Source organism: Drosophila ficusphila, unplaced genomic scaffold (assembly GCF_018152265.1).
Source record: "Drosophila ficusphila isolate 14025-0441.05 unplaced genomic scaffold, ASM1815226v1 contig_791, whole genome shotgun sequence".
Taxonomy (NCBI): Eukaryota; Metazoa; Arthropoda; class Insecta; order Diptera; family Drosophilidae; genus Drosophila; species Drosophila ficusphila.
The window spans coordinates 16,561,111-16,574,472 of NW_025064737.1; the positions used below are offsets into that span (position 1 = coordinate 16,561,111).

General features: G+C 43.2%; 5 protein-coding genes across 5 annotated transcripts; 2 read left to right on the plus strand and 3 right to left on the minus strand.

Annotated features, from left to right (window-relative positions):
• Positions 1–3,124: 3,124 nt before the first annotated feature.
• Positions 3,125–3,967, minus strand: LOC108091844. The gene is made up of 4 exons (XM_017191225.1): positions 3,809–3,967; positions 3,510–3,748; positions 3,345–3,455; positions 3,125–3,275 (listed from the first exon to the last, which is right to left on the minus strand). The coding sequence occupies exons 1-4, from the start codon at positions 3,965–3,967 to the stop codon at positions 3,125–3,127; spliced, it is 660 nt and encodes a 219-aa protein (XP_017046714.1).
• Positions 3,968–5,787: 1,820 nt separating this feature from the next.
• Positions 5,788–7,771, plus strand: LOC108091843. Its single transcript, XM_017191224.2, is given in 5 exon segments — positions 5,788–5,982; positions 6,172–6,686; positions 6,689–7,112; positions 7,239–7,427; positions 7,495–7,771. Coding segments are annotated over 4 exon segments (1,344 nt in total). The 5' UTR covers positions 5,788–5,982; positions 6,172–6,232.
• A 670-nt stretch (positions 7,772–8,441) lies between these two features.
• On the plus strand, positions 8,442–10,821 carry LOC108091897. Its single transcript, XM_017191281.2, is given in 5 exon segments — positions 8,442–8,916; positions 9,362–9,727; positions 9,730–9,871; positions 10,074–10,388; positions 10,534–10,821. Coding segments are annotated over 5 exon segments (1,422 nt in total). The 5' UTR covers positions 8,442–8,570; the 3' UTR covers positions 10,787–10,821.
• Positions 10,792–12,036, minus strand: LOC108091898. The gene is made up of 3 exons (XM_017191282.2): positions 11,237–12,036; positions 11,067–11,177; positions 10,792–10,981 (listed from the first exon to the last, which is right to left on the minus strand). The coding sequence occupies exons 1-3, from the start codon at positions 12,034–12,036 to the stop codon at positions 10,846–10,848; spliced, it is 1,047 nt and encodes a 348-aa protein (XP_017046771.1). The 3' UTR covers positions 10,792–10,845.
• Positions 12,037–12,242: 206 nt separating this feature from the next.
• On the minus strand, positions 12,243–13,272 carry LOC108091937. Its single transcript, XM_017191325.1, has 3 exons — positions 12,605–13,272; positions 12,434–12,544; positions 12,243–12,378 (listed from the first exon to the last, which is right to left on the minus strand). The coding sequence occupies exons 1-3, from the start codon at positions 13,270–13,272 to the stop codon at positions 12,243–12,245; spliced, it is 915 nt and encodes a 304-aa protein (XP_017046814.1).
• Positions 13,273–13,362: the final 90 nt, after the last annotated feature.

A 13,362-nucleotide genomic window follows, 5' to 3' on the forward strand; every position in this document is an offset into this window, starting at 1 on the left:
GCGATAGGCCGCACACTCGTACACTCGCAAACTCGCACACTCGCAACGATTTCAAATCGGCGGCTGGGGAGATCCGAGATAGGGAATATAGACCCTGACAGCGACTGCTAATGAGCTCAGTTAGCCAATTCAGTTTGTGGCCAGGATCTCGCGTGTGTGTGTGTGCGCTGTGTGTCTAAATTAAACCGTCTATGATATGGCAGAGAGCATGGCGTATACGCAATTAGTTAGTCAAACGCTGATTGCCCCACTTTGGACGCTGATGGGCACGCGAATAGCGACGCAGCTTGATTTAAGGCTTCAACTGGGGGATTTATGTTACGAGTTATTTACAAATGTAACTTTAAATAATATAGATAGACAAACTAGTAGTAAATTCAATTCAATGATTTTATGCAGTTTTTTTTATTTAGTTATTTTACCCTATAGAAACACCTTAATTTATAGAAGATTTTTAAAAACGGTTCTTGTTTAAATCAGCATACTAAATTTATGACTCGCATTATGAAAACCAATATGCCTAGACTTAATTTTAAAATCCTAAGACTCTCGGCATCAGCGGTTCGGTCTCGCTGCCGCCTCCCCAAATTAGTTCAAGGATTAGTGCAATAAAACTAACGTGCCATGGATTTGCGCAGCCCTTTTGTTGACTTTGGGGAACTGGGGCGCAGATCTTGTGGACGGGGGCGATGCGGGCATGTCACAATTTCCCAATTAGCTACTCATTGAGATAAATTTCTTATGCAAATGATGACAAGGCCAAGTAAGTAAGGCGAAAAGGGGGTGGTGGCTTTGGTGGACAGGCGCTGAAGTGGCATTGGCATCCAAAATCCCTCGCATTTGGCTGACTGGCTGCTTGGCTGGCTGGCTGGGGAGTTTGGGACTCCGAGTGGGGCAACTACGGCGACGGACAGCAGAAGAGTGACATTGACTGACTCGCGATGACGATGACGAAGGCGAAGAAGACGCAGCGGCACATCCTTTGGCTCACTCTTCCTAATTGGCTGCTGACATTTGCCAGCTAACAATAACAACAGAAACAGAAACAGCAGCGGAAATGGCTGGAGAAGACCAACAACTGGAATGGCAGCCAAAACACCAGCGTAAAGCTAAGTAAATTTGACATAATTAAAATACTGAAACCAGCTACAGCAGACAGCTCGAAAAGTTGGAAAAAGAAAAAAAGAACGAAAAGGTGTAGCGCACATTTTGCTAATTTCTTTTGAGTGATTAACCCAAGGTGATAATTACATTTGCAAACTGTCCTATATTTCGTTGAGAAACTGTAGCAATCCCATAAGAAAATACGATTCCCGTTAAGATACTATCTTCAGAAGTTCATTGGACTTCACACTCAAGTGTGAAATAATTTCAAAGTCAGTGACTTCAAACGAGAGCTGCTAAACTGAAGATCATGATCTAGAACAGAATAACTTTAAAAATATGATTCACCCTACAACTTTCTTGATTTCCATTTTTTATGAATAGAAAACAGAATAGAATGAGAGAAACATTGATTACAATATTACGCTCTATTTAATTCCCAACCGAAAACCCAAGGACATGGTTTTCTTGAAGGCACTTTTGCAGATGTCATCTGTCCCTTTGCATTTCCAAAATTTAATTATAAGTTGAATTTGCTTAAGGCTCCACCTCGCATACAAATGCACACTTGTTTTGTTTGGTTTCTGGGTGCGATAAAATTCACTTGAGAGCATCGCCTAGAACTTTGTTTGGTGCCCCAGAGGAAGCAAAAGGGACGTGGCGCAAACAAATGCAAATTGCTCATACGCCGTGTGGACCAGCAGCTAACCAAAACGAAACGAGGACGACACGGAGCGCAGAAATGGCGCTTATTAAAGTTTGACTTGTACTTTTGCATATTTGCTTCTTTCGTTTTTTTTATCATTATTTTTCGGCTGCTGCGGAGGTGTGAGTGCAGCAGGGCAGAGGAAAAGTTTCGGATAACAAAAATTAAGCATTGCCTTTTGCGTTCCATGATAATTGCGAACAATAGACGCAAGCAGAAGGCTCCATGTGTTGCTAAGCGGAGAGGGGAAGGTGGAAGGGAAAGGGAAGGGGAAAGGGAGAGGGAGGGGGAGTGAGAAGGGGGATGCGGGATTTGGGGGGTGACCATGTTAATGCTTCCGCATTTGCGTTCAGCTGTAACATTGCATCACTGCTTAAGCGAATGTGAATGTGCGTGCGAGCACTGAACAAATTAAGGATATTAAGTAATGATTACAAAACATTAAAATCTAAAATGCTTAAAAACCAGAAAATTAAATTAAAGTTTTTTGATCATTCAAAATGTAAATATAAATATAAAACATAAATTTCCGAAATAAATTTTATAATTTTTCTCTCAGTGTATGTCCGTGTGCGTGTGTGTCCTGCTCACAGACAGAAGTTTGTTTGCCAGCGACATTCACGCCTCGCTGCACTTTTTACATGCTGCATGTTGCCTGCGGGCATTAAGTGTGATTTTATGCGATTTGTACCAGGCAAACACCAGTTCACCTCCGCCACCCCTTAAGCCACCCTCATTCTACCACTCCCTCCTGCTTCCCCCTCCCCCTCCCCTCTATCGCCCCTCCTTAGTAGGAGAAAAAACCGCAGCAGCAGCAGGAGAGCCAATGCTGGAGAACCTTTCCCCCGCACTTCTTTGCTAATTTACATTTGACAAATGTTTTGCATGCTACAAAATTTTTGCCACTGCTGCGTCGACTACCACGACGACTGCTGTTCGTTAGTGCCAGTGCTCCCTGTACCTCAGACTCTCCCCTTTCCCTTGCCATTGCCCTTGCCGCTTGGTGTGCTGCTAGCTGCATTTGTTTTCATTTGGTTTCTCTGCTGACATTGTTTACAGTTCAACTTGGTTGGAAATTAGTAAAAATCTCACACGAGCACCAGCCACAAAAATGAAAAGCGAGACAATAAAATACCAACAGCGCGAATCGAAAAGGATAAAAAGGATGTGCAAGGAGCACACGGAAAATTTTTGAAAAATAATTTAAATTGATGTTGCTTTACTATTTTTTGGAGTGAAGGAGTAAGCGGCTTAATAAATCAATACTGTTTGGATATATCTTCATAAGAGAGTAACTTTTCTTTAAAAATGTAATTAACTTTTTAGGAAAGTGGTTTTTGCCATTTGCATAAGTTTGTTCCAAAGCTTCTTGCTGCAGTCGTTAAAGGTTTTTCTGCAATTGGCACCCGCTTTTCCGGCATCTCTGGCATGCAGATACTTTTCAGGAACATTATCCAAAGATGGACTTTAAAACAAAATAACATTATTAGCATAGCAAATTTCAAGATACTGTAAATAAATCCAAACTACTTACACCAACATTGCATTGAGTATCTCACTGAAAATGCTGCTGTGCACGAAGGGCCTTTGGGATATCTCACAGATACTTCTGAGCAGACAAGCGCCGGCATTCCGATCTCCAAACCTTAAATAAGAATACCTCAGCCAAACTTCGATGACAGATGAGCCGAATACCCACCGCTCCAAGCCCGTTTCCACGACATCGTACAGCCAAATTCTAGTCTCGTCCTGGCGAATCCTGCTCTGGGCATTTTTCCGCCATTCCCTGGCCGTGGTAACAAAAGTCGAGGTGTTCCAGAAACTCCACCAGTAAATTGGGACGGGCGCTGGCACGTATTGCGCCTGGTAGTTGATGAATCCCCAAACCGACTGCAACGTATCCTGCTGCTTGATGGGAAAGGCCAGGCCGAAGACAATCTGGAGGAGAACAATTAGGAGTCGAAATGCCAAACTTGGATCGATGGATGGCTGGTCAACCTTGTTTGTGCCCGAGCCATTGAAAATGGCGAAGCGCTTCGAGCGACTTAGGCTCCCACCCGAGGTGGCACTCCCATCTCCTGCCGAACTCACAGCAATGACGAAAAGGAGCAGGACGGCGAAAGGACTCGGCTGCAACTGTTTGCCACTGGAGTGCATGGTCAACTAATTTTGCAGCCGGTGCAACTTGCGGCAGCAGCGGCAAATTCAGTTTTTAGTTTGCCCAAGAAATTGACGGACGAAGAATTCGCAAAGTTAACAGAAAACTACCATTTTTCACTGAGGAAAAAGTGTACGAGAAGGAAATTATTAATATAAAGGGTTGAAGACTTTAAGAAGCATATAATATATAAAAGCTAAGTAAAATAAATTGGTAATAATCAAATAGATATTTCAACAAGTCACTATTAAAAGTTGATTGTTTATTTGCAGTAAATAGTTACTAAACTCTAAAAAACCACAAATCAGTTTTAAGCTTATGTGACAGAATAAACCGAGCAAACCACAATAATTAATCAGAAAAATGCATATTTATTGTATGCCAATCGATAACCATCGAAAGCAAAACCGTGTATTTATGCTTTAAAACGGATATCATAAATTGATGAAAAACAATGGAAAACGTAACTGAATGACCACTTCAATGGATTTCGTTAGCCCACAGGAGCACTTATATGTATGAACAGAAACTAAAGGCCGCCTTAACTGCTACCAATTCCATCCCTCGGTGGCCAGAAGGGCATTGTTCGCAGGCCAAAATTCCATCGCTTCTGGCGGCGACTTACCATCGCATATCCAGCTGGCTGTGATGAAAGCCTTCAGGGGTTTTCCACCGCCATTCAGGAGGTTCCCCCAAAACAAGATCCCCGCTTTCGGCGTCGCTTTTGGCCATCCCTTCGTTCTGGCCAACAGCAATAAAATGATTGGTGTCACCAATTGAAATTCAACAGGAAGTTCTAGAGAAAAAAATATATTTGTGAGTCTATTTAATATTTGTAGTCCAAGTAAAAGCTTTTAAAATAAATAAATTAAGAAGCATAATAAATAGGTAGTTAAAAAGCCAAAGTTCCCTTTCCATTCCCAAAAAACAAACATGTTATTAATCAGAAAATTAAAAAGCTATCCATCAAAGAGACCATTACCAAATGTTAAAAATCACTTAATTCTTGTGAAAGCCGCAGTGATATAAATATTTACAATATTAACCACTTCTACATGAGCTATTGCATTTTTTTCGCCGATTTACCGCCACGTTAAAGATTATTTATTGCGGTTGCCGATGGACGACCTCTCGGCAGAAATCAACCACCAATCACTAGCCAAAATGTACCAATTAAACAATCTGTTATCGGCCACTTTGACAATGTAGCGAAATGGCTGTGCAATTAACGCCTTGGCTAAGTGAAAAATCGTCGAATTAGTATTTAAGCTGCAGGCCATGTTGGATATGGAGTACAAATGGTTACCGGCTAAATAGCCGACTATTTAGCACCTTTTAAAGAGCACTTCCAGTGACACAGAATCGAGTTAACGACACTCAATTGGGTGCTAATTGTACAATTAAACTTGACCAGGCCGAAGTGGCACAGAATCGATGAACGGCGAGCGCGGCATCAGTTCGATTCGGACAGCTAATGGCATCAACATATCGTAAAATAAAAAGTGCAGATCCGGACAAATCGGTTCCAATCGAGAGCCCAATTCGCCTCTAATGGTAATTATCTGCCTCATAAATTCGCGTTCAATTCAGCACGGAGTGTCGGCATTTTTGGCCATCACATCGCAGTGTTTTAATTGTGAGGCCCATCCGATCGGACCATCGAATTTCGACCATCATCTCGCGCGCCTCGAATGTTGTTGAAAATTGCATTAATTTAACGCATGATTGGCAGTGCCGGCAAATGGAAGCGTCACAGCTAAAGTGAAATTATGCAAATTTCGTCGCCGCTTTTTTCGATGTGAGTGCCCAGGCACGAAGCAATCGGAATGTTCGATTGCTCAATTACACTCGAGAGCAAAAAACAAAAAGGTCAACTCTTACGCAGAGTGGCTGAAAAACTCTAATGAAATTAGTGATTGATTGGAATAGTAATTGAAACTAGCAAGCGGGCTCAGACATAAAGAATTTCAATTTAAAATAAAATATATGTAAATTATATTACTTTCTCACAAAGGTAATAAAACTTTGTTATAAAATAGAAATTGTTAAAAAAAAGATGATAAATGGTAATTGGTTAGTTAGTGATTTATGACGACTTTTATGTATTAATAATAAGTTGAAGTTTATATATCTAACAATTAAATCACATTTTTTTTATATATTTCATATTTATTTTCATTTATATTTGTAATATCTCAACTAGAACTGCAAACTGGCTGTTAAGTGTTGAAAAAGTGACTCCTGCTGGTTTCCATTAAGCAGAAATGGGAAAAACAATCAAAGTAATTGGATGTGCTGGAGCCGGAGCCCTTCTCATTCTCCTCCTGCCCCTTTGCCTGATCCAAAATTATGGACAACCATACGGTAATGGCTCCCATCCACTGGCCAGTGCTCCTCCTCCCACTGCTCCTCCATCTGCATCTCCTGCTCCTCGGGAATCTGGAAGGGATGCGATGATGCGACTGCACCGGCAGAAGCGCTATCTGCTCTTCCCGGAGGGCTCCTCCTTCCAGCTGGTCTTCGATATCATCATACCCATCGTGGACTACACCAACTACGCCATCCTGGGAATCACCTGCTCGGTGGCATGGGAACTGCCCAGCAAGCCGCCCAGCGAGCTGATTGAAAACGTGCTCACCCGCATCAACGACGGCACCATCGGCACCGTTCGCCGGAATGGCAGTGTCCCCGATCCAGATCCGGAGTCCCTCAATCCCCCCAGGATCAGGACAATCGAGCCACTGCTAATTGGCAGGCAGTGCACGCACCGCCAGCGAATCCTTCGGCATATGCGGCCAATGACCAGGGATCCCATTCGTACTACACGAATGTCCATCGCATCCCGCCCGCTTACCCATATGCAAATGCGAATCCGAATGCCAATGCGGATGCGGATGCGGATGCGGATGCAAATGCAAATGGACAGCAGCGACAGGCGGCGATGGCTGCTAATTGGCATGCGCGACAGTCGCCGTTAAAGTGGCAACAGCGGGGGGAATGGTGGCAGAAAGGGGGAGAGGGAGCGGGAATTGGAGGGGGAGCGGGAACGGGAGCTGGAACGGACAACTGGTGGACACGAAACGGACAGCGAGTGGAGCAGAGCTGGCGCGAAAAGCAACGCATGTGGGGTCCATCAAAGTGGGAGTAAGTATATTTCAAACAAATGCTGCAGACAAACTATTGTGGAAGATAAATGCTTACTTATAAAGGGATAGTATCTAATACATAAGTAACTTAATTTCTTTTAAAATATATCTTAAAACTATAAAGCTATAGCTACACCCAGCGACCACGACAAGTTCTGCAATCACCACCCAAACATCACATTTATCCTGTTTTTGCAAGGCGCAGAAGGCGAAGAAGTGTTGAGCAGGATCCTCATTTCGAGAAACTTCATTTACAACAACACCTGAGTTCACGACAACTGCTCTTTGGCAAAATCGAACGTCTATATAAGTCGTAAGTTTAATTCAGAATCCAAGTGCTTTTAAGAATTTCATTTTATAAAATACAAAATCTATCCTAGACGTCGACTGAATGGCACCTCCTGTGTTCAACGAGCCCTTTGCGAATCCGCTCAAAGGCAAAAACAACTACAGGAAAATAATATGGTCAAACCACAAAGCTTTATAATGGAACTGCTCTCGGCCATCTTTCAACTTCCCCATAGCGATGATGTAGACAACTTGGAGGATCTGGAGATTTTGGTTTCTCCTCATTATTTAGAGGCCCATCAACAAAAAGGAGATTGTCGACAACTCTACGGTGATTGTAATCATTCATTTTGGTTGGAATCAATTTAAAATACAATAAATATCTAGAAACAATATGCTGTTTTATTTAATTTAATTTCCATTAATTACAATAAAATGATTTATTATTCAACCTAGAGGTTCATCATTTGTTTTATAAACAATGTCAACAGTTTCAAACCTGCAATTCACATGAACCATTATACTTCCTTGGAAACTACTCGAAAGAGTTCTTCCCATTGACAGATGACCCAACGAGCTAATCGGATATTGTGGAGAAAGGTTGTGCAAAAGTCGTTTGGAAGTTTCTTCACTCGCAGCTAAAAGCATTCCCCGAGCATTTAAGTTATCCCCCGGAAAAACGGAGACTAGTGATCACATTACTTCAACTTCAGCTCCTCAGCACTATACTCCATGGCTTCCATAGATGGAAGTGTGCTACTTTGGAGAAGGAACGAATAAACCAAAAGGGGAAGAACAAGTTGGGAGCGTGAAAAAGTAATTTGAACCTTTAAATAGACCAATGAGCTTACTGAGAAGCGACGAAGGAAAAGGCGAAAGACGAAAGACGCTCTACGAGGAAAAGACAAACTACTTGCCAAAACACAAAAGACGAAAAGTGTGAAAACTAATGAAAGACAAAAGGAGAGAAAAAAGAAATTTAACGAACGGAGCTCAAACTCAAACTGGAAACTTTCTTTTGAAGCGGCCGAAGGGAAAAGGCGGAGGGCAGCACTCACAATTAACGGCCAACTTGCAGAACGCTTCTGTTTCTGTTTTTTTCGACCAGCATCGCGATACTTGGCCGACAGTTGCCGTATGGCCAACGCTCCGACCGCAAGTTGGTAAAATGTCGACTCGGAAAGAGAGGAGGAGCTTCAAGCCGGCCAATTCCCCAGTAGGTAATCGCCGTCTGGCTGCATTGAGGCTACTACCACAACTGCTACTGCCACTACTTCTGCTGGCCAACTTGGCCGACGCACTGAAGGCCGGGTCATCATCCATCCAGTTGCCAACGGCCGACAGCCCGTCACTGAACATAAACAATGCGGACAGCAGTCTGGAGCAGCTCATCGAGATGCGGCTCAACGAGTCTGCCTCCTCGTCCTCATCCGTCCTCGAGAGCCACTCGCAGGAGCTGTTGTCCCGGAAACGACGCTATTTGGTATTTCCGGAGGGCAGCTCCTTTCAGATGGGTAAGTCCCTCAGTCGCAGGACAGCGGCGAGGCCATAATAAATTCAACGGGGGGGCTTAAATGAATAAGTTTCATACAAATTATATAAGAGTTACGACATGCAACTGATAGGTTAAATTAACTTAAAGTGTAATGCATTATTTTATTTGTAGCATTCCGCTTTAAAATCATTAAAAAGTTTAAATAATTCTTATGAAGAATTTGTTTTATATAATATTATTTAAATTACTTTTGTCTGCGTAAACTTAAAAACTGAAATTGAATTACAGGCTCAGAAAAGAATACTTATTACCAGTTAGTAGAATATATATAGTATTGAGATATATTTTCTGAGACTGTAAACATTGGAAAGCACTTAAATTAACCCCTCTAACTTCTGCTGACAAAACCCCTGCCTAATTCATGCAAATCACATGCCTCAATTACCTCATCCTCATCCGTTTAGTGTACGACGAGATTGTGGGAGTGGTGGACCACACGAACTACTTGATCCTGGGCATCACGGTGGCTCTGGCCTGGGAGCTGCCGAGCAAGCCGCCCAGCGAGGAGCTGGACGACCTGCTGACCAAGCTGGAGGACGGAACCATAGACATCAGTCGCAACGACACCGTGTCGAACATAACCTATGTGGGCGATGCCTCCTCCTCCTCCTCCACGACGACGGGAAGGCCTCCGGACTACAAGCCCAACTACATCAATCTGTCGAGTTACTCGAGTGGTTCCTCGAGCGGCAGCAACTCCTACTACAGCTCATCGCCTGTGTTCCGCACTCCGATGCACCCATCGCACCGATATGCCGACAGTTATTACTCCCGCCCGAAGGGGGAAGGCGCAAGGACAACCACTACTACTACAGCCGGCCAGGGTTCAGTTCGAGAAACCCCTTCGCCAAGTGGACGAGGCCCTACTCGCCCGCCCAGAACTCACGCTATCCCTACTGGGCACTCAACTCGAGGTAGGTCCATTCCGGGGGAAAATATGTGCTTAATGGGTGAATAATTTTTACCAGTCCAACCTTTAAGCTTTAAAGCCATTCAAATTATTCATTGTTTACATAATAAACTGCATACAAAAGTTAAATTAAGTAGCATAGATTTTACTTAAAAATTTAAAAATAATTTATATATTTTTCTGACCAATGTTAACCGACTTTTCAGGCTTAAAGATCGCTATTACAACTACAAAACCCAACAAGCAGCACCACCAGTGGCACAAAGAAGACAGTACAGCAGCACAACCACAACCACCACTCGCCCACCCACTCGAAGGCCGGCTCCTCGTCACCATCGCATATATCCGGTGTTCGGAAAGCGGAGCATTCCGGATGCAGCCAATCCACATAAACGTCAGCGACGCAGTGGAGTGGCTACCGAGCACGAGGACAAAATAAGCCGCCTGGAGCAACTGCAGATCAAACACCATCGCAGAAGTCGCCAGACTTTGTACGAGCGAATCGAGAAGTATCTGGATAAGTAAGTGGAAAACAGGAGAAAATTCCCTTGAAGCTAACCTTTAGTTTTTGGAAGCACAATCAGGGATAATCCAATTAGGGATTTCCAATGAACAGCATTACTCAGCTTGTTAATTAGCGTATTAACCAGTTGACTCTATTCACAGGCGGGGTCACCATGGACACCACTGCGTTCTGAGGACCCTCTGCGAAACGGGCCAGAAGTCGGGGGAGGAGGAGCCCGGCACCTTCGTGGGCGAACTGATGCGTGCGGTGTTCACCATTCCGGAAGCCATGGACAACGAGCCGGTTGCCTATCGCGACTCCCACTACGACAAGGCCCACGCCTCCAAGCAGGACTGCGCCGTCCTCTACCCGGAGTGCAAACAGTCCATGTGGCAGGCCCAGTTCATACAGTAGAGACAGTAGAGACAATAAAGAGAAACCCCCCTCCCAAGTCCGTTCGAGTTTGCCTTTATTCAATTCCACTTGCCGCCCATTAACCAGGCGAGAATGTTCAGCTTGCAGGAGTCCCGAAACTGACGGTCGCAGTCATCCGCATCCATGTGCATGATCCGCGAGTAGTCATCCTCCACGCCGGAAACGGTGGGTAATCTACCAAATTATTAAATGTATTATGAGGAAATTTAATATTTAAATATTTTGGGAAAGAAACAGAAAAGATTTGAAAACAACTTACGTAAAAACCAGTCGCACAATATCATGAATCATGGAATAACCACGAGGCAAAAGTAATCGCTTACTATCACAAATGGCTCTCAGTACACAAGCTTTAGCATCGATTCCCAGACTGTAAAAATTAATGTAAAATCTCAAAATATATATGCAAGTATCTAGATTCATCCTTACAGCTTACTGAATCCTTCAAAGTGTTCAAAAAGCTGCCTGCGATCTCGATGACCATTGTAATGTCGCATGTCATTGATGTGCGCAAGTTCTGGATAGTGAGATACTTCATGTGGTAACAAATCAGGATCGTAGGGATCATCAAAAGGCTGCGACCTCACATCTTCGTAGGGTTCCACCTCGGGATCGTAGTACTCCCCATCTGCAGATCTGTACCAACGTTTTGACCATTTGGGGGATTGAGTGGTCCACTTGCTCCATTTTCCAGGTTGGCTGTACTTTTCATAGTTGTGATTTGCTGGCGACCAGTTTTCGTATCTATTTCCGTATTTGGACCACTGTGCCCATTTGTGGGGATCCACATACGAAGGTTTCTGAGGTCTCAAATCGATCCTTTGGTGAAGTTTAATGGGCGTTGGCTTCTTGAGGGGAGTTGCCTTAAATCTCCAGTTGGTTCCCGGAATCCAAACGAAAGTGGGTTCCGTCGTGGTTTTTGGTTTCTCCGTGGTCGTAGTTCTTTGGCGATACCGTTTTGGATAGACATCCTCGCGTTTTGAGGGAACAGGATAGTAACAAGCCTGCTCAATGTTCATAGCCACTCCCCTGGGATAAGCTGAGATTAAACCTTTACTCAGCTGTCCAGTAAACTTTAAATTGGAACCAGGTGGGAACAAAACAAATCGCTTTCGACGCGAAAAAACCCGCTCCACCACATGATTTAGCTTCGTGTGATTGGATTCCACTTGGGCTAAAGTCAAGTGTAAAAATCCGAAGCTATAGAGGATCAACAGACCGATACGCATTGCTGTGAAGTACTGATTGAGATATCTTTAACGATGTCAGCTAGTACCAGTTAACTTCAATTGAATTGTTTGCCATTAATGTTGATTTGGTTAGGGGTGTTAATTGCACAGACAACAATTGAAGAAATTATTCTGAAACTGCCATGGCTAAAAGACGTGACTGATATCTCTTTTGTATTTGGTTTTGTTAAATTTAAATCTGTACTTTATTCCACTCTGCCGCTAAGCAACCAAATCAATAAATTCATACTACACTTTGACTTGAACTCCGCCGCACATTCATCAGGATCCTTGTCCATAATCCGACTGTATTCATCCTCCAAGCCATCCAAACGAGGCATGCTTAAAATATATACTATATGTAATACTTCAACTTAATAAACTTATTAGGACTTACGTAAAAACCACACGCAGCATATCCTGAAGCATCGAATATCCAGGTGGAAGGAGCAGTCTTTTACTATCGCACATCGTTCGTAAAATACAAGACTTCACATCTATACCAATTCTTTAAGGGATAAAAGATTATAAAATAAATTTTTTAAATTGAAAACAAGTTAATACACACATTGAACTTAGTTTTGTGAAACGATCAAACAAAGATCTGCGATCACGATGACCATGATAGTGGTGCGGCTGCCAAGCTTCACTGTACTCTGGCTTATTCCATTTGGTTTCCCATTTTGGTGAAGGTGTAGTCCACTTCGACCACTTGGCCTTGTTTTGGTCAGCATTTTTCCACTTATAATTTTGCCACTTTTGTCCTTGACTCCATTTTTGCCATTTAAATGGATTAGCATAACTATTATCATCGATTCGATGGGTTTTTGGAGGTGGTTGTCTCCATTTGGGTTTTGGTAATGTTTGTGCCTTGAAACGCCAATCGGTTCCGGGTATATAAACTATAGAATCGGGAAGCTTTTCGGGTTTCTTTGTCGTTGTTTTTGGTAAAAACTTTTTGGGATAGATATCTTCAACGACTCCAGGCACCGGAAAGTAAACTGCCTCCTCCAAAACAAAGGTTATACCTTTTGGATACGTGGCCAACAATCCTGTGGCAAAGGAGCAGGTGAACTTTACAAATGATCCTGGAGGAAACAATACCGCTCTTCTTCGCCTACTGAAAACTCTAGAAACTACAGACTTTAGTTCTGTTTTCTGGGATTTCCCAATGAATTCTCCCAGACAAAAAGCGGCAAACAGCACCAGAAAGATAAAGATCTTGGCTCGTAGCATCTTAACAAACTGAAAAGCGTAAATTGTTGGAGAACTTCCAAGAGGCCAGTAATTCTGGCGACGCAAACCAATTGGTTAAATATTTACCGA